The sequence below is a fragment of the Gorilla gorilla genome, chromosome 19, assembly GCF_029281585.2.
Source record: "Gorilla gorilla gorilla isolate KB3781 chromosome 19, NHGRI_mGorGor1-v2.1_pri, whole genome shotgun sequence".
Taxonomy (NCBI): Eukaryota; Metazoa; Chordata; class Mammalia; order Primates; family Hominidae; genus Gorilla; species Gorilla gorilla.
Genome location: NC_073243.2, coordinates 18,969,876 through 18,997,504, shown reverse-complemented (window position 1 = coordinate 18,997,504; position 27,629 = coordinate 18,969,876). Strand labels below are relative to the sequence as shown.

General features: G+C 55.5%; 1 protein-coding gene across 2 annotated transcripts in view; it reads left to right on the top strand.

The window, feature by feature from the left end:
- The window catches only part of CAMKK1 (calcium/calmodulin dependent protein kinase kinase 1), a 32,556-nt gene extending 5,788 nt beyond the window's left edge, over window positions 1-26,768 (top strand). For both annotated transcript variants that reach the window (XM_031003453.3, XM_055367169.2), the window contains exons 2-16: window positions 1,583-1,985; window positions 2,886-2,933; window positions 3,376-3,429; window positions 3,833-3,884; window positions 4,139-4,272; window positions 4,748-4,784; window positions 5,664-5,685; window positions 6,876-6,964; window positions 10,881-11,080; window positions 13,978-14,031; window positions 14,811-14,884; window positions 17,527-17,614; window positions 17,800-17,928; window positions 21,070-21,173; window positions 24,797-26,768. In XM_031003453.3, coding sequence (XP_030859313.1) covers window positions 1,626-1,985; window positions 2,886-2,933; window positions 3,376-3,429; window positions 3,833-3,884; window positions 4,139-4,272; window positions 4,748-4,784; window positions 5,664-5,685; window positions 6,876-6,964; window positions 10,881-11,080; window positions 13,978-14,031; window positions 14,811-14,884; window positions 17,527-17,614; window positions 17,800-17,928; window positions 21,070-21,173; window positions 24,797-24,869 — 1,518 coding nt within the window. In that variant the 5' untranslated portion in view covers window positions 1,583-1,625 and the 3' untranslated portion in view covers window positions 24,870-26,768. The remainder of the gene's footprint in view (window positions 1-1,582; window positions 1,986-2,885; window positions 2,934-3,375; window positions 3,430-3,832; window positions 3,885-4,138; window positions 4,273-4,747; window positions 4,785-5,663; window positions 5,686-6,875; window positions 6,965-10,880; window positions 11,081-13,977; window positions 14,032-14,810; window positions 14,885-17,526; window positions 17,615-17,799; window positions 17,929-21,069; window positions 21,174-24,796) is intronic.
- The last annotated feature ends 861 nt before the right edge of the window (window positions 26,769-27,629 follow it).

Genomic DNA, 27,629 nt, shown 5'->3' with positions numbered 1-27,629 from the left:
TCCACTCATTCAACACACTGAGTACCAGGCACAGGGGGTCTGGACCTCACCCTTACCCTCAGTCTACCTCCAAACCCTGCCGTGAGCCTGGGAAATATGGGAAGGCAGGGAATCCACAGGACAAGTCGGGAGACTGGGGCTCAGAGTTGGGAAGGAGCTGGTCTAGGGCCCCTGGTGGGTCAGCAGGCAGGACTGGAACCCAGTCCTGGCTCCTCAGTGGCCGGTGGACTCCAGCCAGCCCTGCCTCACTGACATCTGTCAAAGCAAGGGGATGGGGAACGAGGGGTGCAGCAGGCGCTTCACCACGCGTACTCTGGGTCTCAGTTGCTGTGTGGGTTCGGAGGAAGTTACCAGCAGACAGGAAGGATGGAGGGTCAGGAGTTCACTCACTTCCTTCTCCTGAGAACATGCAGAGTCCAGCGCAAGCAGGGGGAAGGGCATCAGGTTGGGCATGGCCAGCGCTCTACAAGCCTGGGACAGAGATGGGGGTCTCAGGCTGAGTGTCAGGGTTCAGTCCGGGGTCAGGATGTAGCCCAGGGTCATGGCTGAAGGTGAGGGCTGGGGGTCACCTCCCTGATGTTTCAGCCGCCACACAGTGAATTTGAGAACATGAGTCTCAGGGGATGTCATGCCCCTGTTTCACCCCTCATTCCCCTCATTCCCATCCCCTTGCTTTTTTTTGAAACCGAGTCTTGCTCCGTCACCCAGGCTGGAGTGTAGTGGCGTGATCTTGGCTCACTGCAACCTCCACCTCCCGAGTTCACGCGATTCTCCTGCCTCAGCCTCCCGAGTAGATGGGATTTCAGGTGCACGCCACCATGCCTGGCTAATTTTTGTATTTTTAATAGAGACAGAGTTTTGCCATGTTAGCCAGGCTAGTCTCGAACTTCTGACCTCAGGGGATCCACCTGCCTCGGCCTCCCAAAGTGCTGGGATTACAGGTGTGAGCCACCATGTGGGGCCCATCCCCTTGTTTTGACAGATGTCAATGAGGCAGGGCTAGCTGGAGTCGGGAGCCCCAGGGAAGTCTTCCTGGAAGAAGTGAGAGGGATGGGGGTAGGAGGCTGAAACATCAAGGAGGGCTCCCTGGAGGAGGCGGGTGGGTCTGAAGCATCAGCAAGGCTTCTGAGTTACTAGTGCCTAGCTCAGCTTCCAGGAGGCAGTGTTGGAGTGCTCTGCTGTCAAGGGTTGGGACTCATGACTCACAGGGCTGCATGCTGTGCTGGGGCTGAGCTGACCCTGGGCTCTGCCCCTTCCAGTGCTGCTGGGCCTCCAGGCTTCTGCCCTGTCTGTCCTGATTCCAGAATATCAGATTCTCTCTGCTTCCCTGTGAAGCCAGCAGGCAGAAGTGACTGCCTCTGTTTCCGGCAGGGATACTGAGGCCTAGAGGGCTGGCATGCAGCAGAACCGATGTGAATTCATTCAGGTCATAGGGACAGATTTGAGTTTGGGTGTTGGCAATCCCGGTAGAGGGAACAGCCAGGGCAAAGGCATGGAGGTGGGACCCACAGGGCTTTGGCTGCCTTACCTGGTAGCCAGCCTGACACCCAGGAGTGAAGCCTTCTCTGCCTTCTTTTCTCAGGTTCCCAACAAGGCTACACAGAAGACCCCCCTTGACAGAAGCAATGGAGGGGGGTCCAGCTGTCTGCTGCCAGGATCCTCGGGCAGAGCTGGTAGAACGGGTGGCAGCCATCGATGTGACTCACTTGGAGGAGGCAGATGGTGGCCCAGAGCCTACTAGAAACGGTGTGGACCCTCCGCCACGGGCCAGAGCTGCCTCTGTGATCCCTGGCAGTACTTCAAGACTGCTCCCAGCCCGGCCTAGCCTCTCAGCCAGGAAGCTTTCCCTACAGGAGCGGCCAGCAGGAAGCTATCTGGAGGCGCAGGCTGGGCCTTATGCCACGGGGCCTGCCAGCCACATCTCCCCCCGGGCCTGGCGGAGGCCCACCATCGAGTCCCACCACGTGGCCATCTCAGATGCAGAGGTTGGTGGGGCAGGACGAGGGGTTGTTCATGAGCCCCTCAGTAGTCTGCAATGAAGACACTTTCCTGCCCCTGTCTGTGCCACACGGCTATCTAGCTTTGGTTTGCATATCCTTAGAGCTGGGGAGATCACTACCTAACAATATAGCTTCTTCCCAACCAGGGGAGCTCCAGCTGGAGCCAAAGGCTGCCTTCCCTAAGTCCTGCTATTCCCACTCCCAGCCCAGGCCTAGGAAATAGGTCTCTCCCTGGTCCCCTATGTAGTCTTCTTAGAGATGTGAAGATAGATGCTGTGTCCCGCTTCCCCCCAACTCTTCTCCAGCTTGCACCCCTCGCCTCTAATTCTGCCTCTTAGAGTCTGCTGTGACTCAGAAGCGGCCAGCCTGCCTCCAGCCTCTGGGCTTCTGCTGGAGTTCTTGCCATTTAGGTCTGAAAGTGAACTCAGGTTCCAAGCAGTCTACAGATATCAGGGTCTGAGCTTTCTGTGCCTGAACCCAGGCTCTCAGCCTCTGTGCCCAGGGCTCCTCATCTCGTCCTTGGAGTCTAGACCTTCTCATTCAGCTGCTTCTGGAAATAGTTGCTCGTGGGTTTCTCATGGATTGGGGTCTTCCAGACTCCAGAATCCAGACAGGAATTAGCGTTTTCCCTTCACCACTGCTTCTGGGGAACAAAGCACAGCCATGGCGTCACCATCCATGTTGTCAAACATGAGCCACGTCTTCTCGTCACAAACGGGGACGATGGCACCACCAACTTCCCCTTCCAAACTCAAAAGCTTGGTGAGACCTGGGGGTCCGGGAATGAGGAGCCTATGGCCAGAATTGGACCCTGAACGGGCTCTGAGGTAGGAGCAGTGCTGCCTCCGGACCCAGCTCCACCTGGTGCTCGCTCTTCCCCCACAGGACTGCGTGCAGCTGAACCAGTACAAGCTGCAGAGTGAGATTGGCAAGGTAGGAGTGGGCAGGCCGAGAGCAGTGGGGGCTTCGGGATTCTCTGTTTGGCGCTGTTCCTTCTCTCGTGTGGGAGGGAACGGGAGGCAGAGCCAGGCAAGTCCTAGCCTGGAGGTGAGGACAGTTTCGTGCCCTGTGGGAAGTACCCAGGTACCCAGGGGGAGGGTGGAAGATGGCTCCTGATTCCTGACTCTCTGAGTTCTTGACAGTGGACAAGGAGGGACTGAGGGAGGCATGGAGCCATGTGGAGCCAACCAGGGGCAGTTAACAGGGCGCAGGAGTCCCCTCCCCATCTGCTACAATATTTGCCCGTGAGCCAGCTGGTGGTGGGTAGTGCAGATGGGGTGCAGGAGAGACCAGAGCTGCTCGGCTCCCCACCTCCTGAGCTGGTCCTGGAAGGGGTTGCCCTGTCCAGGTGGGGCTGACTGATGCCTGTCTGCAGGGTGCCTACGGTGTGGTGAGGCTGGCCTACAACGAAAGTGAAGACAGACACTATGTGAGTCTGGGGATACGAGGGAGGTGTTGCCCAAGCCAGGCCCTGGAAGCTTGAGGGGTGGGGCAGCAGTTGTGCTTAGGAGATAGAGGACAGGGCTGCCTGAGAGTGAGCTCCCTGTCCCTAGGGGTATGCAAAGGAATGAGCTTCCTAACCCTGGGGATATGCAAGCAGAGACTGGATTCCTCTGAGGGGAAAGCTCCAGAAAGGCTTGCTGGGGGAATAAGGGGAAGGGCTAGGCTCAGATATGGCCACCCCCAACCCCGCTTAACACATACCTGGGCCACACCCTCAGGGCCAGTAGCAGATGTCCAGTGTGCCTCTCCGGACCTCAGTCCACATGTACCAGCCTGTTCTAGCCCCTGGTGGCTGCACACTAGTGACATTTCTGTCCCTCCTTCCTTAGGCAATGAAAGTCCTTTCCAAAAAGAAGTTACTGAAGCAGTATGGCTTTCCACGTATGTATCTTCTGGTCCTGTCCCTGGGAGCTCCTAGCCTGGGAGGCAGAGGAGGAGACCTCGATCCTGAGCTAGTTTTGGCTAGGAATGGGGTAGAGAGGGAGACAGCGTGAGCAGAGGCCTGGGGACAGAATGTGCCCTGTGGGTTGGGACAAGACCACGGGCATGCAAGACTCTTGCTTGAGACTGGTTTGGGGGCCACGGTGAGGCCCAGCCACCTGGAACAGGTGTTTGAGTTCTCTTCCTGGTCACAGGTCGCCCTCCCCCGAGAGGGTCCCAGGCTGCCCAGGGAGGACCAGCCAAGCAGCTGCTGCCCCTGGAGCGGGTGTACCAGGAGATTGCCATCCTGAAGAAGCTGGACCACGTGAATGTGGTCAAACTGATCGAGGTAGGGGGTGGTGGTGAGCAGGTGGGAACCAGCACCTGAGTCTCATGGGAGCCGCTTCTGGTGCTGGGGAGCCCCTAGCACAGACCCAGGGATCTTGCCCAGGGAGCAGATGTGGCTGAGGCCTCTGAGGACAGGGCCAGACTTGGGGTGGGGCTGCAGGAAGGCTTTGGGGGCCCAGCCTGGTCAGGGATGTTCCCAAGTTCCCATGGAGGGTGAGGGGCTGCCCCAGAGGCAAGAAGTGAGCCCCTCATTGCAGCTGGAGGGGAGGAAGGCTGGACGTCATGTGGCGGGCCAGGTTGGGGGTCGGTGACTTCTGAGGCCCCATCAGTCTGGCACCTGTACACTTCCTGCTTCATTGTCTGGGGTGGTTGCAGTGCATACTAAGGGTTCTGGGGCTGGCAAGGACCAGGAGGCCTGGGACCTCCAACCCCATGCCTCCTCAAGCCCCACCCCCATGTCTGCTCCCTCTGACCAGGTCCTGGATGACCCAGCTGAGGACAACCTCTATTTGGGTGAGTGACCTGGCTCATTCCCACAGCAGCTCACTCAGGGCTGGCCCAAGGGCTCCCTTGGGACATGTATGACCTTCAGGTGGGCGGTGTAAATGCACTGACCTCCTGGGGACAGAAGAAAAACACACGTTCTGAAGCCCCGGATTCCCTTGCCCAGCCCTGCAGAACCAGGCCCAGAATATCCAGTTAGATTCAACAAATATTGCCAAGCCCCACTCCCTGCTTCCCTCTGAGCAGCAAGACAGTGGATCCACGTGGGCTGTGCGCTCAGGTAGATGCAGGAAGCAGGCTGCACGGGTTCCCAGACACTGTAGCTCTGTGCCTCAGTTTTCCCACCTATAAAACAGGGTTACTAGTGGTATCTACCTCATAGGGTTCATGTGAAGAGTAAATGAGTAATTATATGTAAAGCACATTCGTTATTATCCTTGTTAATAGTAATGTTATTATTTTAGTTCCTTGTGTCTGGTTCAGGGCTGGGCTTAGAGGAGGCCTCAGAAAATGGGGCAGAAGAAGAACTGGCTTAGGAATTAGAGGCTGAGGCTTTAGTCTCCACTCCCTACCCTACCTGCCTGTCTGCTATGACCTTTAGGAAAATTTCTGCCCCTTCTCTGTGCCTCAGTTTCCCCCTCTGTAAAAGGGCCCCATGCTGATGCTGATGGTTCTCACCTGGCACCTGAGGATCAGATGAGGCAGGTCCATAGCAGACCCCACTCTCATGCATTTATTTGCTCTCATATCCCAGGATCCCCTGTCCTGTCCCTGCCTCGAGTATGCCTGCATGCCTGCCCCCTCTCCTACCCTCCAGAACAGGGAGGGACCTTGGCATCGGCTGCTTTGCCAGCCAGCTACACCTTACCTTCTTGTCTTTTCTTTCAGTGTTTGACCTCCTGAGAAAGGGGTGAGTTCCCCGTCCTGATCAGGCAGGTCAATTCTCATCCAGGCCTTCCTTCCTTTCCCTCCCTGTGTCCCCAGCCCAGGGGTCAGCTACTCTAGGAGAAGTCAGAGACGGAGGCCCTGCCCTTAGGGGTAAATAAGAGACCAAGAGGAACATTCTTTGGAGGCTGATGGGGGTCAGTGAGGCTGAAATAGTCAGGGAGGCCTCTGGAAAAGGGGATGGATTTTGACCCAGGCCTTGAAGAACTAGGAAGATATGGATGGAGGAGAGGGGGAAGAAAGGAGTGTATTTTAGGTAAAAAGTATATAGAGGTGGGACTCAACTCTTACCGGTATTCAAATCACAAAGGGTTTTTCAGCTTTCCAACAAGTCTGTGAATGGAGTGAGTGGGATTCCATTTGCTCCCATTTGTGAGAGGGAAAGCTGAGGACCAGAGAAGGTACGTGGCTTGCTCAAGGTCACACAGCAAGTCACTGACGGAGCCCAGGCTTCCACATGTCTGCCCTGTGCGGCTTTTCAGGGTATTTACAGAGCAGATGACATGGAGTAATGAGCACGGGGCTGGGTGGTCCGGGACCCTCACTACCAAGGCTTGAATGCAGGCTGCCGCTTGTCTCTTTGCCTGGGCGGCTCCCTACAGACCAATCTGGGGAGAGGGGCAGGGAGTGGTGTCCCTTTAAGACTTGGAGGCTTTCAAATGTTTTGACCTCTATCCAAAACAAGAAATATATATTTCTATTGCTATCCATATCTGTAACTGAAACCAAAATTTTACAAAACAGCATATATCTTTACTACATGCAATATATTCTGATATATTCTACTTATTTAGGAAAAAAAAAAAGCAGTTGCCACCCACTAAATTGATTTCATGATCCTCTCTTGGGTCTGGATCCACGGTTTAAAACAGTGCTCTACATGGCATCTTTGCAATTGATTATAGACAATTAAATACTTAGAAGAAGGAATATCAAGCCAATCAGAAATTAAGAGAAAGCTGATTTGAAATTATGATTGAAACGGGATATGTATGAGTATGTGTGCTTTAAATTTTTTATTATGTAGCAGAAAAAGCTAATATCTTGAGTTCTAGGGACTCATGTGGGCACAGGTTTCCCGGGACGTCCCGACCACCTGAACGGCCGGGTGCCCTGATTTCGGCTGAATGCCCCTCCCCGCATCCTTCTCCATAGGCCCGTCATGGAAGTGCCCTGTGACAAGCCCTTCTCGGAGGAGCAAGCTCGCCTTTACCTGCGGGACGTCATCCTGGGCCTCGAGTACTGTGAGTGCGGGGCACCTTGCCCACTGGGGCTGGGGCTAGGGGATCTGGCAGGCGGCAGAGCCCAGGCTGAGCAGGCTCTGAGCAGCTCCTGTCAGTCAGAGCTGGCCTGCCAGTCAGCTTCAGTGGGAGTGGGGCATGCACGTGTGGGCGGGGCCAAAGGCCTTTTTGTGGGGTGGGGCGGGCGGTGGACTCCACTGGGCATGTGCCAGATCCTTCGTGGTGTCTGGTCCTGTGGGTGTGAGTCCTGGCTGTTCTGTATCTTCTGCTGAGTTCTTAGCCTAGCTTAGCGTTGCCACGGGGCCTCAAGAGATGTGGGAAGGAAGGGATTTATGTCCAGCTGCTGGGGGAGAGTCTGTCCTGGCATGGGGCCGGGGCATGGTGGCAGGGTGGGTTTACCTGTGAGGGGCCCTAGTCTGATAAGAGCTCAGGAGGGTGATGTGAGCTTGGCCTCTGTCTCATTTCATTCATTAGCTGCATTCACTTGCCTGGGGGCATAGGGGTGAAAGACCCAGACCCGAGTTCACGGCCTAGTGGGAGGGACAGGAATCTAGGCAGGCAGATAATACAGCGTGGTGCCTGCCAAGGCTGGGGAGCCTAGAGGCTGTAGGAGTGCCGGGGGGCTGGGGAAGTCTCCCTGAAGAGGCTACTTATGATTCAGGTCCTGAGGGATGAGTAGAGTTCCCTGCTCAGGTTTTGAGGGATGGGTGTAGAAGACAGTGTGCCTGGCATAGGCGTGTACTCTTTGAGTCTGGGGAGAAGTGGAGTCTGGCTGAAGCCTCCAGTGGGTAGAGGAGGGCCGTGGTTAGTGAAAGATGGTGCTGGAAACACTGTCCAGGGCACAGCATGAGGGCTGGGAACCCCTCCCCTGAGGTCTTTGCTGACTGCATCCTGTCAGCTCTGCGAGGCCCTGAGAGCTTTAAGCATGGGGAGGGGCGTGATGGGATTTGTGCCTGAGAAAGCTCTGTCTGGCAGCTGTGTGGTGGCTGGATTGGAGTGTGTCATCGGAGGGTGAGAGGCAGCCAGCTGGCCAGGGAGGAGGCTGTTTCTGCAGCCCAAGTGACAGATGGTGAGGCCTGGATTAAGGCAGTGGCAGCAGGATGGGGATAGGAAGGAGGTGGGGTGGTCAGCATGGAGTGACTTGCCAGTCTGGGGAGAGGAGAGCCCCTAGACACCTAGGGTCCTGGCCTGGGTTGGGGACCAGGGGAGATGCCCATCTCTAAAATCTTAGCTTGGGCCAGGCGCAGTGGCTCATGCCTGTAATCCCAGCACTTTGGGAGGCCGAGGTGGGTAGATCACCTGAGGTCAGGGGTTTGAGACCAGCCTGGCCAACGTGGCAAAAGCCTGTCTCTACTACAAATACAAAAATTAGCCTTGTGTGGTGGTGGGCACCTGTAATCCCAGCTACTCGGGACGCTGAGGCAGGAGAATTGCTTGAACCTGGGAGGTGGAGGTTGCAGTGAGCCGAGATCACGCCATTGCACTCCAGCCTGGGTGACAAGAGTGAAACTCCATCTCAAAATAAATAAATAAATACATACATACATATATACATACATACATAAAAATAAAAAATAAAATCTTAGCTTGGTTTTTTGGGAGCATATTCTTTCCCTGGGGGAACAGGATGGGGATCTGGCTGAGGTTTGACCTGCAGTGACAGAAACAGGACTGTCTTCATCCTGCTCAAGCCTCTCCTTTGCCTTCAGATTAAGACTCTCTTTGCACATATGGGGAAACTGAGGCACACAGAGGGGAGGGCTTTGCAGAAAGTCCCTACCAAGGGCCTAGAGGCATGGGATGGGAAGGGGACATTTTACCCCTGGCACGGTCAGTGGCAGGCACAATCCTGTACCAGCTTGGCTCCACCTCCTTCCTGTTGTGGCCCCTTCTTTCCCCTGAAGTCCTGTTGTCTGCTATCCCCTAGCCTCCACAAAGAAACGAGTTTATCTTACCTGATTCTTGGGTAAAGCCTCATCAGGACCCAGCTAATCACAGTGAAGGGCTTCCCTGGGGCAGAACGGTTAGCACCAGGGGCTGGACAGGTGGATGAACAGAGGCACGAGGGCGCTGAAGACCTGCCTTGTGATTCTGGCCCCAAGAAGAGAGAGTTAAGGCTGCCCTGAGAGGGCTCAGTGGTCAGGGCCGCCCAGGCCTGGTTCTCAGTTGATGGGGGCAGGTGCAATGATGCAGGTGATGAGAAGCAGTTGGATCTGGAATAGATGTGAGAAGCTGAGCTCACAGACCTTGCTGATGAGCAGGATGTGGGTTCTCAGAGGAGGAGTTGAGGATGATCCTGAAGTTTTTGGCCTTTCACAGAATGGAAAAGAATGGGGAGCAGCAGGGGCGTTTTGTTTTGCTTTGTTTTGATTTTGTTGGTGGTAGGCATTGCAGGCAGAGAAATCAAGTTCTGAATTAGACATGTTATTGCACTGTATTCAGATATACAGAGACATATATCGATGCCTAGCTGCCTAGTTATCTACCAAGATGTCTATTGGAAATCTATGTGGGTAAAGAGCTGGAGTTCAAGGGAGAGGCTGGGGTTTGAGATAAGAACATGAGACCACTTTCCATGGTCAAATATCCACCTCGCTGAGCTTCTGTGCCCTGATGGGTGTGTCAGATTCCTCGTGTGTGCCTGGCACATAGTAGGCAATCAAGAAAGTGCCACTGGTTTTATGGTTATTGTTATATGGCACCCGCTGTCTCTGCCCCCAGCCTCCCTCTCCTCCTCTCCCTTCCCCTCTCTTCTCTCGCCTTCTCTCCTCCCTCCTCTCCAGCATCCTGGGGTCCGTTGGTCCAGATGAAGGTATTTGCCAAGGAGGGAGCCCACAGGTCGATGGTCGCGGGATGGGGTCAGTGGGGTCATTGTCTCTCTTGGCTGGGACCTTACCAGCCATGTCAGCTTGAGCCACCTGTCACTTCGTGGTGGTGCTGGGCCCAGAAAGCAGGGCAGGCCTCCAGCCTATTAGGTCATTTCTGATTTGGAATTTGTCCTACTATATGTGGCTGACCTTACACCCCAGCTGTGTCATCCTGCTTGTCCCAAGGCCTGGGGTGCCATCCATCTCTCTGAAACCCCATCAGCCCAGATCCCGAGGGCTGAGATGGTACCTCTGTAGGATAGCAGAGTCCCTACAATCTTACTCTCAGTCCCAGCAGCAGGGACATCTTTGCCTAGCCTGGGTGGGGGATGGAACTGGAGAAAGGTTTTGATTGGCTTTGGGCCTGCAGACGGCACTCACAGGGAAGGGGCAGAGCTAGCCTAAGAAGAACTCTGCTCCCAGCTGGGGGCGGTGGCTCACGCCTGTAATCCCAGCACTTTGGGAGGCCGAGGTGGGTGGATCACCTGAGGTCAGGAGATCGAGACCAGCCCAACCAACATGGCGAAACCCCGTCTCTACTAAAAATACCAAAAGTAGCTGGGCGTGGTGGCAGACACCTGTAATCCCAACTACTCGGGAGGCTGAGGCAGGAGAATCTCTTGAACCTGGGAGGTGCAGGTTGCAGTGAGCCGAGATCATGCCATTGCACTCCAGCCTGGGGGACAGAGTGAGACTCTGTCTCAAAAAACAACAACAACAACAACTCTCCTGCCCTAGTTTCCTCTGACCTCCCCACTCAGCAGCAGGTCCCTTGTTTGTCATGGAGAGGGTGCTGGACCTGGAGTCCAAAGACTCCTAAGATTCCAGTCCTGGCTCTGCTGCTCACAGCCTGGGCTCAGTGTCTGCACCTGCATGGAGCAGATGGCCCTGACGTCCTCCTCCCAGGTCGTCACCAGACGAAAGTGTGCATGGGCTGGGATGTCCCAGCTGGCATCCCTGGCTGGGCAAGGACGGGTGTGGGGTCCTGGCCAGCGGTGCCCAGGCCAGCAGTGCCCAGGCCAGCGCTCAGCTCAACCTCCCCTTCTCTGCAGTGCACTGCCAGAAGATCGTCCACAGGGACATCAAGCCATCCAACCTGCTCCTGGGGGATGATGGGCACGTGAAGATCGCCGACTTTGGCGTCAGCAACCAGTTTGAGGGGAACGACGCTCAGCTGTCCAGCACGGCGGGAACCCCAGCATTCATGGCCCCCGAGGCCATTTCTGATTCCGGCCAGAGCTTCAGTGGGAAGGTGACTCGCAGGCCCTGGGCCAGGCTAGGGTTCAAGTAGGGGGTGTAATAGCTTGCCGCAGTGGCCCAGTTTCTAACCTGAGGGTGCCAGGGTCTTTGTGTCTAGGGAGTGACATATTTGCCTCTTCCTTGGAGCCTGACAAACTCCACAACTTTGGCCTTCTCCTGTTTTCCAGCAAAGTGGTCCCAAATCTCCCTTGCAGATATTTGCTGTTGGTTGCTTTGTGTCTAGGGAGTGACATATTTGCCTCTTCCTTGGAGCCTGACAAACTCCACAACTTTGGCCTTCTCCTGTTTTCCAGCAAAGTGGTCCCAAATCTCCCTTGCAGATATTTGCTGTTGGTTGCTCTGTGCTGGGTTCTGGACCGGACTGTGGAAGAGGCAGAGACAAAGAGAACCCTGTTTCCTGCCCTCTGGATGGTTTCGGGGGAAGTTGGGGGTCCCCGCAGATCTTGGGACATGGCAGGATTTGAACTGGCCCTTGAAGAATGGGGAGGATCTGAGCAGGACCTGGAACCTAGAGAATAAACCAGAGAACAGAAGGGCTCAGGGTGGGGGGCAGAGGGTAAAGGGCCTGGAAGTTTGGGCTTTCTCCTAAGTGACAGGAGCATAGGCAAAGTTGTCTGAACAAGAGGTTACACAGTCTGGCGCAGTTCCCTGGGCACATGGCTGTTTCACCTGTGGAGTGCCAGCCACCCCACTGCCAGGGAGGCTGTGGGTGAGAGGCATTTGGACACGTGTGAGTATCCAGGAAAGAGGTCAGGAGGCCGGGCACAGTGGCTCATGCCTGTAATCCCAGTGCTTTGGGAGGCCAAGGTGGGTCTCTTAAGGCTGGGAATTTGAGATGAGCCTGGGCAACATAGCAAGACCCCATTTCTACAAAAAAATAAAAACATTAGACAGGTGTGGTAGTGCACCCCTGTAGTCCCAGTTACTTGGGAGGCTGAGGTGGGAGGATCGCTTGAGTCCAGGAGTTGGGGGCTGTAGTGAGCTGTGATTGTGTCTAGCCTGAGTGACTGAGCGACACCTTGTCTCGAAGAAAGAAAGAAAGAGGTTGGGGATGTTGATAAAGATTTTTTGAAATGTTTTATTTTGATATAATTCTAAATTTACAGAAAAGTTGGAAGAATAGTACAAAGAAATCCCCTATATCTTTTTACCCAGATTCACCAATTATTGACATTTTGTCTCACTGGCTTTTTTTTGAGCCATCATCTTTCTTTTTTTTTGAGCCGGAGTCTGACTCTGTCGCCCGGGCTGGAGTGCAGTGGCGCGATCTCAGCTCGCTGCAAGCTCCACCTCCTGGGTTCACGCCATTCTCCTGCCTCAACCTCCCGAGTAGCTGGGACTACAGGCACCCACCACCACGCCCAGCTAATTTTTTGTATTTTTTAGTAGAGACGGGGTTTCACCGTGTTAGCCAGGATGGTCTCGATCTCCTGACCTCGTGATCCGCCCGCCTCGGCCTCCCAAAGTGCTGGGATTACAGGTGTGAGCCACCACGCCTAGCCAGAAATTAATCATTGATAAGACTTTTATATAGGCTGGGCATGGTGGCTCATGCCTGTAATTCCAGCCCTTTGGGAGGCCAAGGTAGGTGGATCACCTGAGGTCAGGAGTTTGAGACCAGCCTGGCCAACATGGTGAAACCCCATCTCTACTAAAAAATACAAAAATTAGCCGGGCATGGTGGCAGGCACCTGTAATTCCAGCTACTTGGGAGGCCGAGGCAGGTGGATCACCTGAGGTCAGGAGTTTGAGACCAGCCTGGCCAATGTGGTGAAACCCTGTCTCTACTAAAAAATACAAAAATTAGCCGGGCATGGTGGCAGGCGCCTGTAATTCCAGCTACTTGGGAGGCTGAGGCAGGAGAATCGTTCAAACCCGGGAGGCAGAGGTTGCAGTGAGCTAAAATCATGCTATTGCACTCTAGCCTGGGCGACAGAGTGAGACTCTGTCTGAAAAAAAAAAAAAAAAAAAAGACATACATAATCCACAGACCTTTTTTAAATGTTATCAGTTGTCCTGATACTGTACTTCATAACTTCTTCTTTTTCTGGTCCCGGAATCCAATCCAGGGCCACTTGCTGCATTCACCTTCTTGTCTGTGGTATCCTTTCATCTGGAAGAGGGCCTTGGCCTGCCTTTGTCTTTCCTGATCTTGACATTTTTGAAGACAACCAGCCTGTTATTTTGTAGAATGTTGTCAGTTTGCATTTGTCTGGTGTTCCCTGATTGGATTCAGATGATGCATCTGGGGCAGGAATATGTAGGTAGAGATCGAGAATCACTCACATAAGCGAGAAGGTGGATACCAGAAGAGGTGGCGTTCCGGAGCAGAAGGTAGAGAGAGCACACATTGGAGTCCAGGGCGTGGGGAGGCCCAGGGGTGCTTGGGAGCCCAGAGGAGTTGTTGCAGTGGCAGTGGATGAGGGCGTGAGAGGACAGGGCCTCTGTGTGGGCAGGGGCTGTTTGCAATATCAGGAAGAAGGTGGATTATGAGGAGAAGGGATGACTCCTTGAAGCCCGAGCTGGTTTAGTGAGCAGAAGTTCCATATATACCATCATTCCTGGGGTGCGTCTATGGCACGGGAGCGGCCCGTGTGACCCTCTGGATGAAGGAGGTTTTGTACCTGTTGAGTTGGAAACGTACCTGGTTAGAGTCTTTCCCAAGGAAACCCAGAACCCCTGGAGGGTGGAGGCCTTGTTCTGGCCGCCCCTGTGTCCTCAGCACTCAGCACGGGGCCCAGCATCAGGCAAGTACCGCGGAGTGTTTGTCGAGTGAGTACATGACAGAGGAAAGAGGTTCCCTGCAGGCCTCTCCTGCAGCCCGCTGGAGCTGGGTGGGCAGAGGTGGCTGTGCCTGTTGGGGACTGATGTGAGCATGTTTCTTTCCAGGCCTTGGATGTATGGGCCACCGGCGTCACGTTGTACTGCTTTGTCTATGGGAAGGTGAGTGCCAGGGATGCCAGCAGAGCTGGGGCGGGTCCAGTGAGGTGGGCACGGGCGACGGATGCAGGCTCTTCCTTTCCGTCCTTAAGTGGCTTTTGAAAGAGCCCACCTGGCTCAGAGAAGGCTGAGAGAGAAGAGGCTTTTTCTGTCTCTCTGGTCCCCTGCGGAGCGATTCTCGCGAAGGAGTCGCAGGACAGCAGACACCTAAGGGGAGGTGCCGACGGTGGTGTTGCCACCGCCCCAGCCAGAGTGCTCCCCGTCCCTCTGTCCCTTGACGCCATTCACTTATTGAGCTGTGTATTTACTCCCTTGCTCATTTATTCGACAAATTGTCCTTCACCCCTACCCTGGCTGAGGCTGGACCCTGGGGACACCCAACGCTGACGTATCGGTGATCCCTGCCCGCAGGTGCTCCTGCTCTGGTGACCACACTAAAGGGCAGGGGGGAATTTCAGTGAACATGTTCCCAAGCTCCAGGCCCTGGGAGTGGAGGCCTGGCCACAGGTGGCGGTAATGGTGGTGGGTGCACCCAGCCTGGCCTGGCCTGGCCGCAGGTGGCGGTAACAGCGGTGGATGCACCCAGCCTCATTGTTCCCTCAGCAACTCATTCATTCAGTCAACATTTGTTGAACATTTGCAGTGTGAGTTGAGGTCCTTCTCATGTAATGGGAGCCCAGACCTGCCCCCTACCCCTGCCCCCACCAAGAGAGGGGGGTTGATCCCCTGGCACAGGTCAAGGCCCTGGACCCACATCCTTTGTCTGCCTCTCCACCCCACAGTGCCCATTCATCGACGATTTCATCCTGGCCCTCCACAGGAAGATCAAGAATGAGCCCGTGGTGTTTCCTGAGGAGTGAGTTGTCCACCCAGGGGAACAAGGGGGCTACCACCCACTCCTGGTGTCTGAGTTTTAGCAGAGCTTTTCCCCTTTGAGGACCCCACCCCAGCCTGCAGATATGAAGGTGGCGGTGCTGTTCCCTGGGAGGGACCCCTGAATAGATGGACGGGAGGGAGTGTGGAGCCAAGGGTCTCCGCGACGTCACTGTATGGATGGGAACCCTGAGATCCAGGATTGGCCAGGGATGACCACAGGCATCATTCACACCACTCCTTCACCGCAGGCCTGCCTGGGGTCAGTGGCGCCAGCCCCACCCAGCCCCTGGACTCAAGGGGAACTTCTCCTTCCCCCACTCAGGGTCAGGGAACTTCAAGATGCCAGTACGTGCTCCCCATTTCACAGATGGAAAAGAGGACGCTCTGGAGGAGAGCGGTCAGGGGGCTGGGACTCAAGCCACTCTTCCTCCCCACTCTTCCCATTGTGACCGAGGTCTCTGAGCGTAGCAGGGATGTCGGGGAGGCCTCCTGCTCATGCATGGTTCGCCTCATGACAGCCACCGTGGCAGCCACAGCCTGAGCTCCCAGGCTCCTCTTTTCAGCAGTGGATTTCAGGAGTGAAATGGAGGCCGGGTGCAGTGGCTCACGCCTGTAATCCCAGCACTTTGGGAGGCTGAGGTGGGCAGATCACCTGAGGTTAGGAGTTAGAGACCAGCCTGGCCAACATGGTGAAACCTGTCTCTACTAAAAATACAAAAATTAGCCAGGCGTGGTGGCGCACATCTGTAGTCCCAGCTATTCGGGAGGCTGAAGCACGAGAATTGCTTGAACCCAGGAGGCAGAGGTTGCAGTGCGCCTGGGCGACAGAGCAAGACTCTGTCTCAAAAAAAAAAAAACAGAAGAAAGAAACTGAATAAGGCCGGGTGCAGTGGCTCACACCTGTAATCCCAGCACTTTGGGAGGCCAAGGAGGGCGGATCACGAGGTCAGGAGATCTAGACCACCCTGGCTAATATGGTGAAACCCCATCTCTACTAAAAATAGAAAAAAAATTAGCCGGGCGTGGTGGTGGGTGCCTGTAGTCCCAGCTACTCGAGAGGCTGAGGCAGGAGAACGGCGTGAACCCGGGAGGCAGAGGTTGCAGTGAGCTGAGACTGTGCTACTGCACTCCAGCCTGGGCGACAGAGCGAGACTCTGTCTCAAAAAAAAAAAAAACAAAAAAAAAAACCACCAAAAAACAACAAACAAAAAAAGAAAATGAAACGGGACTTGTACTCAGCGACTCCTGCTCTCTTCTGCTTATTTCCTGTGTGGTCCCCAAGCCCTGTTGAGCCCTCCTCTTCCCTGTCTCTGGGCCTTGTTGCCACTTACACCCCTTGCCTCATTCAGGCCTCAGGCCCCTCCCCAGACTTATCTAGCCACCTTCCCCCTGGTCTCGCTGCTGCTGGCCTCCCTCCAGTCCAGCCAACACATTCAGGCGGGGACAGCCCTGATAAAGCACAACAAATCTGCCTGCATCTCCTGCCTCAAGTTTATCTGAAGCTTCTCAAAGCCACACCCTGGCCCTAGCATTCACACATCTCCGGGTTCTGCCACCCGCTCGTCTGGGGCCGCCTCACTCCCTTTCCTGAGCACCAGCCAGCTGGCTTCTGTCCATTTCCTCCTCATCCTGTGATTGCCTTCCCTCCCGGCCTCCACAGTTGTACCCCTGGTGCCTCTCTTCCTGCTATACCCCCTGCTGAGGGGTGTCTTTCCCCTCAGCCCAGGAATTTTAAAAGGGATGAAACATCTAAGACAACAGGGGGAACCGAAGTCAACAGTCCTGAGAGTGGCTTTCTGCTCCCCAGTCTTGGAAGGATGGGCTCCCCAAGACCACTGGTGGCAAAGAAACCTGGGGTTTGGCTGGGCGTGGTGGCTCACGCCTGTAATCCCAGCACTTTGGGAGGCCAAGGCAGGCGGATCACGAGGTCAGGAGATCGAGATCATCCTGGCTAACACGGTGAAACCCCGTCTCTACTGAAAATACAAAAAATTAGCCAGGCACGGTGGCGGGCACCTGTAGTCCCAGCTACTCCGGAGGCTGAGGCAGGAGAATGGCATGAACCTGGGAGGCGGAGCTTGCAGTGAGCCAAGATCGCGCCACTGCACTCCAGCCTGGGCCACAGAGTGAGACTCCATCTCAAAAAAAAAAGAACCCTGGGGTTTGGGCAGAGAGAGTGGCGCTGAGGGGGCTGCTCCTTCCCATCTGAGTCTCCCATCTCTGCCTGCACTCTTCTGGCTGGCACTGTGCCAGCCTGCTAACCTCCCTGGGCCTCAGTTTCCTCCTCTGTCAAATGAGAGAGGATCTTCTCTGGGTGTAGAAAAGGACGAGGTGGTGAGTGGGTCTGAAGGCCCCTGGTGTCCCATAAAGCGACTTTCCTTACCATCTTTGCCACCCAGTGGGGTGTCCAGCACCCGTGGAACTCTGTCTGTGCCTCTGTCCTGGAGGGAGACTTGACCTCCTGCTCAGGAAAGGCTCTCCAAGCCCTTGTTGTGAAATTCCCGCCTGCTGTCCGGAACTCAGTCTTCCCATCCGAGGAACGAGGGTTTCGGGAGGAGAGGTGGACAGGAAGGGGTCCTCATCAGCGGTCCCACCCTCCTCTCCTTCCTTCGCCCTCTCCAGGCCAGAAATCAGCGAGGAGCTCAAGGACCTGATCCTGAAGATGTTAGACAAGAATCCTGAGACGAGAATTGGGGTGCCAGACATCAAGGTCAGGGAACTGGGGGTCTTGGGCTGGGCTGGGACACAGAAAACAGGAGTCACTTTCCCTTTCTGGAGGGATCAACACCAGGATGCATGTGTGTTGGGTTTGAGTCTGTGGACTTTGGACCCCTCCAGGTGATTCTGGTAATGGCCTGACCTCTCCCCCTCTCCCTGCCCTCCCGGCCCCGACAGTTGCACCCTTGGGTGACCAAGAACGGGGAGGAGCCCCTTCCTTCGGAGGAGGAGCACTGCAGCGTGGTGGAGGTGACAGAGGAGGAGGTTAAGAACTCAGTCAGACTCATCCCCAGCTGGACCACGGTGGTAAGAGAGCCGGGGTAGACGCTCCCTTGTCCTGGAGGGCCTGGGGGACCTGAGCCTTGCTCTGTGCCTGGATCCTTGGGGGGACAGAGGCCTGCCTGGCCAGCCAGCTGTGATCCTGGGCCACTGGAGCTGCCATTCTGCTGGAGGCCCATGGAGAAGGAGGTCTTGTGGTCGGGAGACCAGGAGGCTTGGTGAGGAGAGTGACTGACTTAAAGAAATAGCGGGCGTGGGGCCGGGCGCGGTGGCTCATGCCTGTAATCCCAGCACTTTGGGAGGCCAAGGCGGGCAGATCACGAGGTCAGGAGATCGAGACCATCCTTGAAACCCCGTCTCTACTAAAAATATAGAAAATTAGCCGGGCGTGGTGGCAGGCGCGTGTAGTCCCAGCTACTCGGGAAGCTGAGGCAGGAGAATGGTGTGAACCCGGGAGGCGGAGTTTGCCGTGAGCCGAGATTGCGCCACTGCACTCCAGCCTGGGCCACAGAGCGAGACTGCGCCTCAAAAAAAAAAAAAAAAAAGAAAGAAAGAAAAGAAAAAAGAAAGAAATACCAGGCGCGGTGGCTCACGCCTGTAATCCTAACACTTTGGGAGGCCGAGGCGGGTGGATCATGAGGTCAGGAGATCGAGACCATCCTGGCTAATACGGCGAAACCCCATCTCTACTAAAAATACAAAAAAATTAGCCGGGCGCGGTGGCGGGCGCCTGTAGTCCCAGCTACTGGGGAGGCTGAGGCAGGAGAATTGCTTGAACCTGGGAGGTGGAGCTTGCAGTGAGCCAAGATCATGCCATTGCACTCCAGCCTGAGTGACAGAATAAGACTCCATCTCAAAAAAAAAAAAAAAAAAAAAGAAGGAAATAGATGGCCCTTGCTCAGTGGCAGCAGTCACCGTGACTGGAAGAAGCATTTCATTCTGTCCAGACAGTTACTGAGCTTCCGTTCTCCAGGCACTGCACAAGGTGCCGAGGACAAGGCAGGGGAACGGCCTGGGCAGCCTTTGGATTGGAGGAGTGGCCCCAAAACCCACTTATCAGTTAGGCGGCGCCTGCGTCTCCCCCAGAGCCCGCGTATCAGGCAGCACCTGTGTCTCCCCCAGAGCCCACGTATCAGTTAGATGGACCTGCGTCTCCCCCAGTGCCCGCGTATCAATCAGGCAGTGCCTGCGTCTCCCCCAGATCCTGCGTATCCGTTAGACAGTGCCTGTGTCTCCCCCAGTGCCTGCTCACATTTCAGTTTTGCTCCTCTTCCTCTGCTCAGCTTCTGTGTTGGCACTTGGAAGTGATTCACATAGTCCCCGGTGGCGACTTGGGGCCACTGAGAGCCCTGCCCTGCCCCTGCCGGAGAGTCAAGTGAGTCAGGGCAAGCACAAGGCCAGGAGGAGAGCCAGGGCCACTGCCGTTGGTGGGGCCTGGCCTTGCACTTTATCCCCCTCTGCAGGGTCCCGGCCCAGCTGGGACCAGCTGGCTCAATCCCTGCCCCCTATGCTTACTTGGCTCTGTGGGGTCCCTGGAACCAGGCAACTCCCACGGGGTCCCCATGACCACTTGCCTGGTCTTAGCCACCATCTCCTCTCTCCCAGACCACTGGAACAACCTCCCACGCTGTCCCTTGCTTCTACTCTCACTCCCTGTGCCCCTGGTCAATGCTCAACTCAGCACCCAGCATGGTCCCAGTGGCATGAGTGTGTCACCTCCCAGCTCAGAGCCTGCTTCTCATTCGGGCTGCTGTGTCCCTCAGAATCGGACCTCCAGCCTGTGCCCCACCACCCGCCCTGTTTTTCTACGGGGCTCGTGCACCGTCCCGCCATCATGCACTCGGCTCTGGCCACGTGCCATGGAAGGGGCTGCCCCAGAGCCTTCAGATTTCGCTTCCCTCTGCCTGGGGAGTCCCACCCCCGATGGCCACGGGACTCGCTCCCTCACTTCCTTCGGCTTTTTACGCCAGGGTCCCCTCCTAGAGAGAAGCGAGCCTTCCCTGACCCTGTAGCTTCAGCCTCCCCTGCTTCACACCTCATCGCCATTCCCTTGTTTTATTTTTTCCTTTCCACTTACTGACATACATAATTTACTGATTTTTCTTCTTTACTTATCGCCTGTCTCCCCCAACTAGAATATAAGCTGTATGATGGCTGGGCGCAGTGGCTCACGCCTGTAATCCCAGCACTTTGGGAGGCCAAGGCGGGAGGATCACTTGAGGTCAGGAGTTTGAGACCAGCCTGGCCAACATGCTGAAGCCCCGTCTCTTCTAAAAATACAAAAGATTAGCCGGATGTGGTGGTGGACGCCTGTAATCCCAGCTATTCAGGAGACTGAGGCGGAAGGATCATTTGAAGCGGGGAGGCAGAGGTTGCAGTGAGCCGAGATTGTGCCACTGCACTCCAGCCCTGGGCAACAAGAGCAAAACTCCGTCTGAAAAAAAAAAAGGCTATATGGCTATATGAGGGCAAGAATTTTGGCCTCAGTGTGGCCCCAGGGCCTAGAGTAGTGTCCAGCACACAGTAGGCAGCCAGTGGTGACCAGTGTTGACAGGATGGATGGAGACAAGCGAGGGAGGGAAGGGACTGGCAAGTGTGCCGCTGCCTCTCTGCATGCGTGTGAGTCGGCGTGTCTGTGGGCACGGCATGGAACCGTCCTTGTCACGGAGGAGGGACAAAGGCAGAGAGCCAGGCTGCGGCAGCTGTTCCCCTCCTGGCAGCCCCACTGGCTGGGCCACCGGCTGCGGCTCAGCCGCTTCCCGGGCCGCCCTGCAGTAGCATCTTGGCATCTTCTCGGCGGCCGGAAGGCGGGAAGGATGGCACAGCATCCCTCCATGGCATTGCTGCCGTAGCGAGAAGGTATCTTCTAATGGACTCCCACTTCCAGCCCTGGCCCTCCCCACTCTTTCAGCCTGGCCTTGCAGACCCTTCATGGGCTGGTCCCGGCCCCCTCCTCATGCACCAGCGGCACCCGGCTCCTCACCATTCCAGGAATATGCCCCCAGCTGCCGGCGCCCTGTGTTCTTGCCCCTGCCATTTCATACTGTGCTGATTGAGATGGGACCCGCACTGCGGCCCCCTTGGCAGCTGCTCTCGGGGAATCGGAGCAGAGGCTGCGTGTCTGGGAGCCTGGGACCCGTGCTCCTCACGCTGCCTTGTCCTCCTCAGATCCTGGTGAAGTCCATGCTGAGGAAACGTTCCTTTGGGAACCCGTTTGAGCCCCAAGCACGGAGGGAAGAGCGATCCATGTCTGCTCCAGGAAACCTACTGGTGTAAGTACTGGTGGGCCGGGGACTGCCGGGCACTCCCTGGAGTTGGGTGGGGAGGTCTGAGGCCCATCCTCCCACTCTCACTGTCGTTGGGCCAAGGCCAGAGTCTGGGGACTTGGCCAGGTCTCGGAGTTGGCCCCATTTTCATCTCTGTCCCCAAGGTTAGTTGGGGCTAGAAGGGACCTTTTGGGTCCAGCTCTTGCTTCATTCCTGGGGCCAGCATCCCTCACACACACACTTCCAGGGATGAGGAGCTCACGCAGCCCCTCCATGGGACGGGAAGACCTTTCTTCCATGCAGCTTGATGTCACTCTCTCACTGGGTCCAGCCCCTCTGGGGCTTCAAATCTGCGGCCCCCTCAGCCCTTGGCAGCCTGGCAGAGGTTTGCAGACAGGCTGATGTTGGCTTCCTGTAGGAGGCTGGCAGGCTGTAGAGGAGGGGTGCTGGCCCCTCTGCCTGGCCCTGGGGACTGTTGGCTGCTCTCCCAAGTGGCCCAGGTTGCCTGCAGCCATTGCTGGGGCTCTGCGCCCAGTCAGCACTTTGTGAGTTCTTGTCCAGTGAGTAAGCAGGGACAGGCCGGCCAGCGGACCACAGGAGAGGAACCCGCATTTGCCAAGGGCTCCCTATGGTGAGCCACGCCTGTGGGTTCACCACCTCCTAGGAGGGTCCAGAAAAGCAGCTCCCCAAGCCTGTGTGCCTCGTCCTCAGCAGATCCACCTTCTTCCACTATAATAAAAGCCAGTCTGGGATGCTAATAAGGCCTGTGCTGGAGTTTGTACACAAACCTGCAGAGAGAAAACTGGTGGGGTCCTGAACCACAGCGTGGTCCTGGGACAGCCACTGCCTTCCTCTGGCACCGGAGGGAAGCTTCAGGGAAGGGGCTGGTGGGAGTTGTTTGCCCCACCCCGGCCTGCTCTGTGTGGAAGGCGCACTCCCCAGAGGGGTGAGTCCAGGCGCTGTCCGGGTGCCTTGGCTTCACGCTGTCACCAGGCCTGTCCGGGACCACCATGTTGGTTTCCCGTGAGGCCTCCCTCTCATAAGAGGGCCCTTCAGAAGGGTCAGGACCCCTCGTAGTGGACAAGCTGACATCTGCTCCCTGCTAGAGGTCGCTTGCACCCAGGGAGAGCCTCATAATGAGGTGGGGGGCTTGGGAGAGGCCTGGAGGTCCCAACTGCAGCTTTTCTGTCATCTCTTCAGGGAGGTGGTTGCGGTTGGGGGAGGATTCTCTGAGCTCATCCAGGAATGTAGGCCTCTGATGCTGGAATTGTGCTTAGTGTAGGGGGAGAGGGGGCATATATAATTTGACGTCCAAATGGGGACATTTTTGAGAGTGAAAGGGGAAGCCATTAATAATTATGCCAGCACGGCCGGGCACGGTGGCTCATGCCTGTAATCCCAGCACTTTGGGAGGCTGAGGCGGGTGGATCACAGGGTCAGGAGATCGAGACCATCCTGGCTAACATGGTGAAACCCTGTCTCTACTAAAAATACAAAAAATCAGCTGGGCGTGGTGGCGGGCACCTGGAGTCCCAGCTACTCAGGAGGCTGAGGCAGGAGAATGGCGTGAACCCAGGAGGCGGAGCTTGCAGTGAGCCAAGGTCACGCCACTGCACTCCAGCCTGGGTGACAGAGTGAGACTCCGTCTCAAAAAATAATAATTATTATGCCAGCACAGTGGCTCATGCCTGTAATCCCAGCACTTTGGGAGGCCAAGGCAGGATTGCTTGAGGCCAGGAGTTCAAGACCAGCCTGGGCAACATAGCAAGACCCCATCTCTAAAAAAAAAAAATTAGCTGGGCGTGGTGGTGGGTGCCTGTAGTCCCAGCTACTCAGGAGGCTGAGGTGGGAGGATTGCTTGGGTCTGGGAGGTGGAGGTTGCGGTGAGCTGAGATTGCACCACTGTACTCCAGCCTGGGTGACAGAGCCAGACCCTGTCTCAAAAAAAAAAAAGAAAAACAAAAAAATAATAATTATGCCAGGACAGCAGGTGGACGGACACCTGGTCCTTCTGACTCAGAGCCTGTGGTCCAGCACCCCCTAGTGGCGGAACAAGCCAGACACAGGATAAGGATACATTTAGTGCCTAGTTTGTACCTTGCGAACAGAGTGACAAGATTGGGCTTAATACTTTCCAGCTGTAAAATTCTAGAATTCTGTGACCCAAGTTTAATTTGGGGTAGAGCTTTTAAAAAAAAAAATAGAGATGGAGTCTTGCCATGTTGCCCAGGCTGGACTTAAACTCCTGGCCTCAAGCCATTTGCCCACCTTGGCCTCCGAAAGTGCTAGGTGATTACAGGCATGAGCCACCACACCCAGCCTCCACGTTTAACTTTGAAAGAAGATTTTACCTCATCATCAAGTCCCAATATTTATCCTTGATAGACTGTTTTGGTTTTTTGTTTGTTTGTTTGTTTGTTTTGAGATGGAGTTTCACTCTTGTTGCCCAGGCTGGAGTGCAATGGCGCAAACTCAACTCACTGCAATCTCCGCCTCTCGCATTCAAGCAGTTCTCTTGCCTCAGCCTCCCAAGTAGCTGGGATTACAGGTGCATGCCACCACCACACCGGCTAATTTTTGTATTTTTATTAGAGACGGGATTTCACCATTTTGGCCAGGCTGGTCTCAAACTCCTGACCTCAGGTAATCTGCCCACCTCAGCCTCCCAAAGTGCTGGGATTACAGGCGTGAGCCACCGTGCCCGGTCACAGAGTTTTTTATACTTTGGGATAATTGTAGAAACTCAGTAGTAGAGTTAAGTGGAGTTGGTCCTTTTTAAAGATATCAAAACCCATTTACTGGTTATTTTAAAAAGAGACATTTTGGGAGGAAAATTAGATATAGAAATCTGTTGAATATGTGACAGAATCCCAAGACTGATAGATGGACTCTGCCCTGTGAACAAGGCAAAGAAAAATGCAAAATGAAAGCCTCTCTACCCAGATCTGCTGGGGGCTGACTGAGGTCAACACAGAAGGCCCTCAGGCCGGGCACGGTGGCTCACGCCTGTAATCCCAACACTTTAGGAGGCTGAGGTGGATGGATCACTTGAGCCCAGGAGTTTGAGACCAGCCTGGGCAACATGGTGAAACCCTGTTTTTATAGAGGTAAAAAAATACAAAAATTAGCTGGGCGTGTGGCATGTGCCTGTAGTCTCAGCTACTCAGGAGGCTGAGGTGGGAGGATCGCTTGAGCCTGGAAGGCAGAGGTTGCAATGAGCTGAGATTGCACCACTGCACTGCAGCCTGCACAACAGAGCGAGACGCTGTCTCAAAACAACAACAACAAAACCACACACACAGAGAGAAGGCCCTTGATTAGGCTGATAGTTGGAGAATGTAGGGAAGTCAGCTGGGTCAGACAGTGAGCAGCTCCAGAGGCCGTGCTGGGAGGTTTAGACTTCATCTCTGGTCAATGGGGGGCCACGGAGGCGTTGCAGGCTGAGACTGGGGGCTGGGAGACCGGCAAGGAGCAACTGCCGTGATGTAGGGAGGCCAAGCTTGGGGCAGTGGGTGAAGGGGGCTTTGAGAGATTGTGGGATTCAGATTCCTGTGTGCGTGAGGGAGAGTGTCTCCCTGAGTGCATATTCTGACCCTGAGGTCCCTCTGTCCCTGGTGTCCCCTGAACAGGAAAGAAGGGTTTGGCGAAGGGGGCAAGAGCCCAGAGCTCCCCGGCGTCCAGGAAGACGAGGCTGCATCCTGAGCCCCTGCATGCACCCAGGGCCACCCGGCAGCACACTCATCCCGCGCCTCCAGAGGCCCACCGCCCTCATGCAACAGCCGCCCCTGCGGGCAGGGGGCTGGGGACTGCAGCCCCACTCCCGCCCCTCCCCCATCGTGCTGCATGACCTCCACGCACGCACGTCCAGGGACAGACTGGAATGTATGTCATTTGGGGTCTTGGGGGCAGGGCTCCCACGAGGCCATCCTCCTCTTCTTGGCCCTCCTTGGCCTGACCCATTCTGTGGGGAAACCGGGTGCCCATGGAGCCTCAGAAATGCCACCTGGCTGGTTGGCATGGCCCGGGGCAGGAGGCAGAGGCAGGAGACCAAGATGGCAGGTGGAGGCCTGGCTTACCACAATGGAAGAGACCTCCTGATGGGGCCGGGCAGGCCTGGCTCAACTGCCACAGGCATATGGTGGAGAGGGGGGTACCCTGCCCACCTTGGGGTGGTGGCACCAGAGCTCTTGTCTACTCAGATGCTGGTATGGGGGCTCGGACCCCTCACTGGGGACAGGGCCAGTGTTGGGGAATTCTGATTCCTTTTTTGTTGTCTTTTACTTTTGTTTTTAACCTGGGGGTTCGGGGAGAGGCCCTGCTTGGGAACATCTCACGAGCTTTCCTACAGCTTCCGTGGTTCCCAGCACAGCCCACGATTATTTGGCAGCCAAGTGGATGGAACTAACTTTCCCGGACTGTGTTTCGCATTCGGCGTTATCTGGAAAGTGGACTGAACGGAATCAAGCTCTGAGCAGAGGCCTGAAGTGGAAGCATCACATAGTCCCTGCCCATCTCACTCTCTCCCTTGATGATGCCCCCAGAGCTGAGGCTGGAGAAGACACCAGGGCTGACTTTGACCGAGAGCCATGGACGCGACAGGCCTGTGGCCCTGCGCATGCTGAAATAACTGGAACCCAGCCTCTCCTCCTACACCGGCCTACCCATCTGGGCCCAAGAGCTGCACTCACACTCCTACAACGAAGGACAAACTGTCCAGGTCGGAGGGATCACAAGACACAGAACCTGGAGGGGTGTGCACGCTGGCAGGTGGCCTCTGCGGCAATTGCCTCACCCTGAGGAATCAGCAGTCAGCCTGCTCAGAGCGGGGGTGCTGGAGCGCGTGCAGACACAGCTCTTCCGGAGCAGCCTTCACCTTCTCTCTGGGATCAGTGTCCGGCTGGCCGACGTGGCATTTGCTGACCGAATGCTCATAGAGGTTGACCCCCACAGGGAAGTCACGCAGGACTCGGACACTGCCCTGGAAACATGGATGGACAAGGGCTTTTGGCCACAGGTGTGGGTGTCCTGTTGGAGGAGGGCTTGTTTGGAGAAGGGAGGCTGGCTGGGGGAGAAACCCAGATCCCGCTGCATCTCCGCGCCTGTGGGTGCATGTCGCGTGCTCATCTGCTGCACACAGCTCACTCGTATGTCCTGCACTGGTACATGCATCTGTAATACAGTTTCTACGTCTATTTAAGGCTAGGGGCCGAATGTGCCCCATTGTCAGTGGGTCCACGTTTCTCCCCGGCTCCTCTGGGCTAAGGCAGTGTGGCCCGAGGCTTAAAAAGTTACTCGGTACTGTTTTTAAGAACACTTTTATAGAGTTAGTGGAAGGCAAGTTAAGAGCCAATCACTGATCCCCAAGTGTTTCTTGAGCATCTGGTTTGGGGGGACCATGTTGATCGGACCCACCCTTGGAAAGCTCGGGTGGGCCCAGTTGGGATGCTCACCCTGTCACTGAGGGTTTTGGTTGGCATCGTTGTTTTTGAATGTAGCACAAGCGATGAGCAAACTCTATAAGAGTGTTTTAAAAATTAACTTCCCAGGAAGTGAGTTAAAAACAATAAAAGCCCTTTCTTGAGTTAAAAAGAAAAAAAAAAAGGCTTGTGTGTACATTTTCTGCATCTGGATATACGTTCTTTCTCAGCAGCTGGAACAGCTGGCTTTGTTGAATTTTCTGGAAGCGTCTGAGGCACCCTAAGTCCCTGAGCAGGACAGTGGTGAGAGGTGCTCTTGGCGGAGGGAGGGAGAGGGAAGGGCTGGCTCAGGAGGTGACGGGGCTGCAGTCCAGGGTACCGCTGAGGCTCCTGGGCGGGTCCGTGGCCACTCCTTGGGAAGAACTGCCTGTTTTACAGGGGCTCAGGAGGCCAAGGTCTGGTCCGTGTAGGAGCCATAGCTGCTGCTTTTGGGGCAGAGGTCCCTATGGTGTCACAGGAGTCCCTGTGACACCAGCCCAGTGACCTCCCATCCCCGCTTAGCCTTGGACACTGGTACAGACTTTTAGGACCCCACACCTCTGTTCCCATGGTACAGCCCTCCAGGGCAGCGACGAAAACAGTCATCCTTAAGGTCACACAGCCCTGAGCTTGAATCCAAGCTTTGCTACTTAAAAATTGTGTGACCTTTGGCAGGTCATTGGAGGAGCCTCAGTTCCCTTATTGATTTAATGGGAATGTTCCCGTGGGGTTTTTTGTTTGTTTGAGATTTTTTGAGACTTGCTCTGTCACCCAGGCTGGAGTGCAATGGCAAGATCTTGGCTCACTGCAACCTCTTCCTCCTGGGTTCAAACGATTCTCCTGCCTCAGCCTTCCGAGTAGCTGGGACTACAGGTGCCCGCCATCATGCCCCAGCTAATTTTTTGTATTTTAATAGAGACGGGGTTTCACCATGTTGGCCAGGCTGGTCTTGAACTCCTGACCTCAGGTGATCTGCCCACCTCGGCCTCCCAAAGTGCTGGGATTA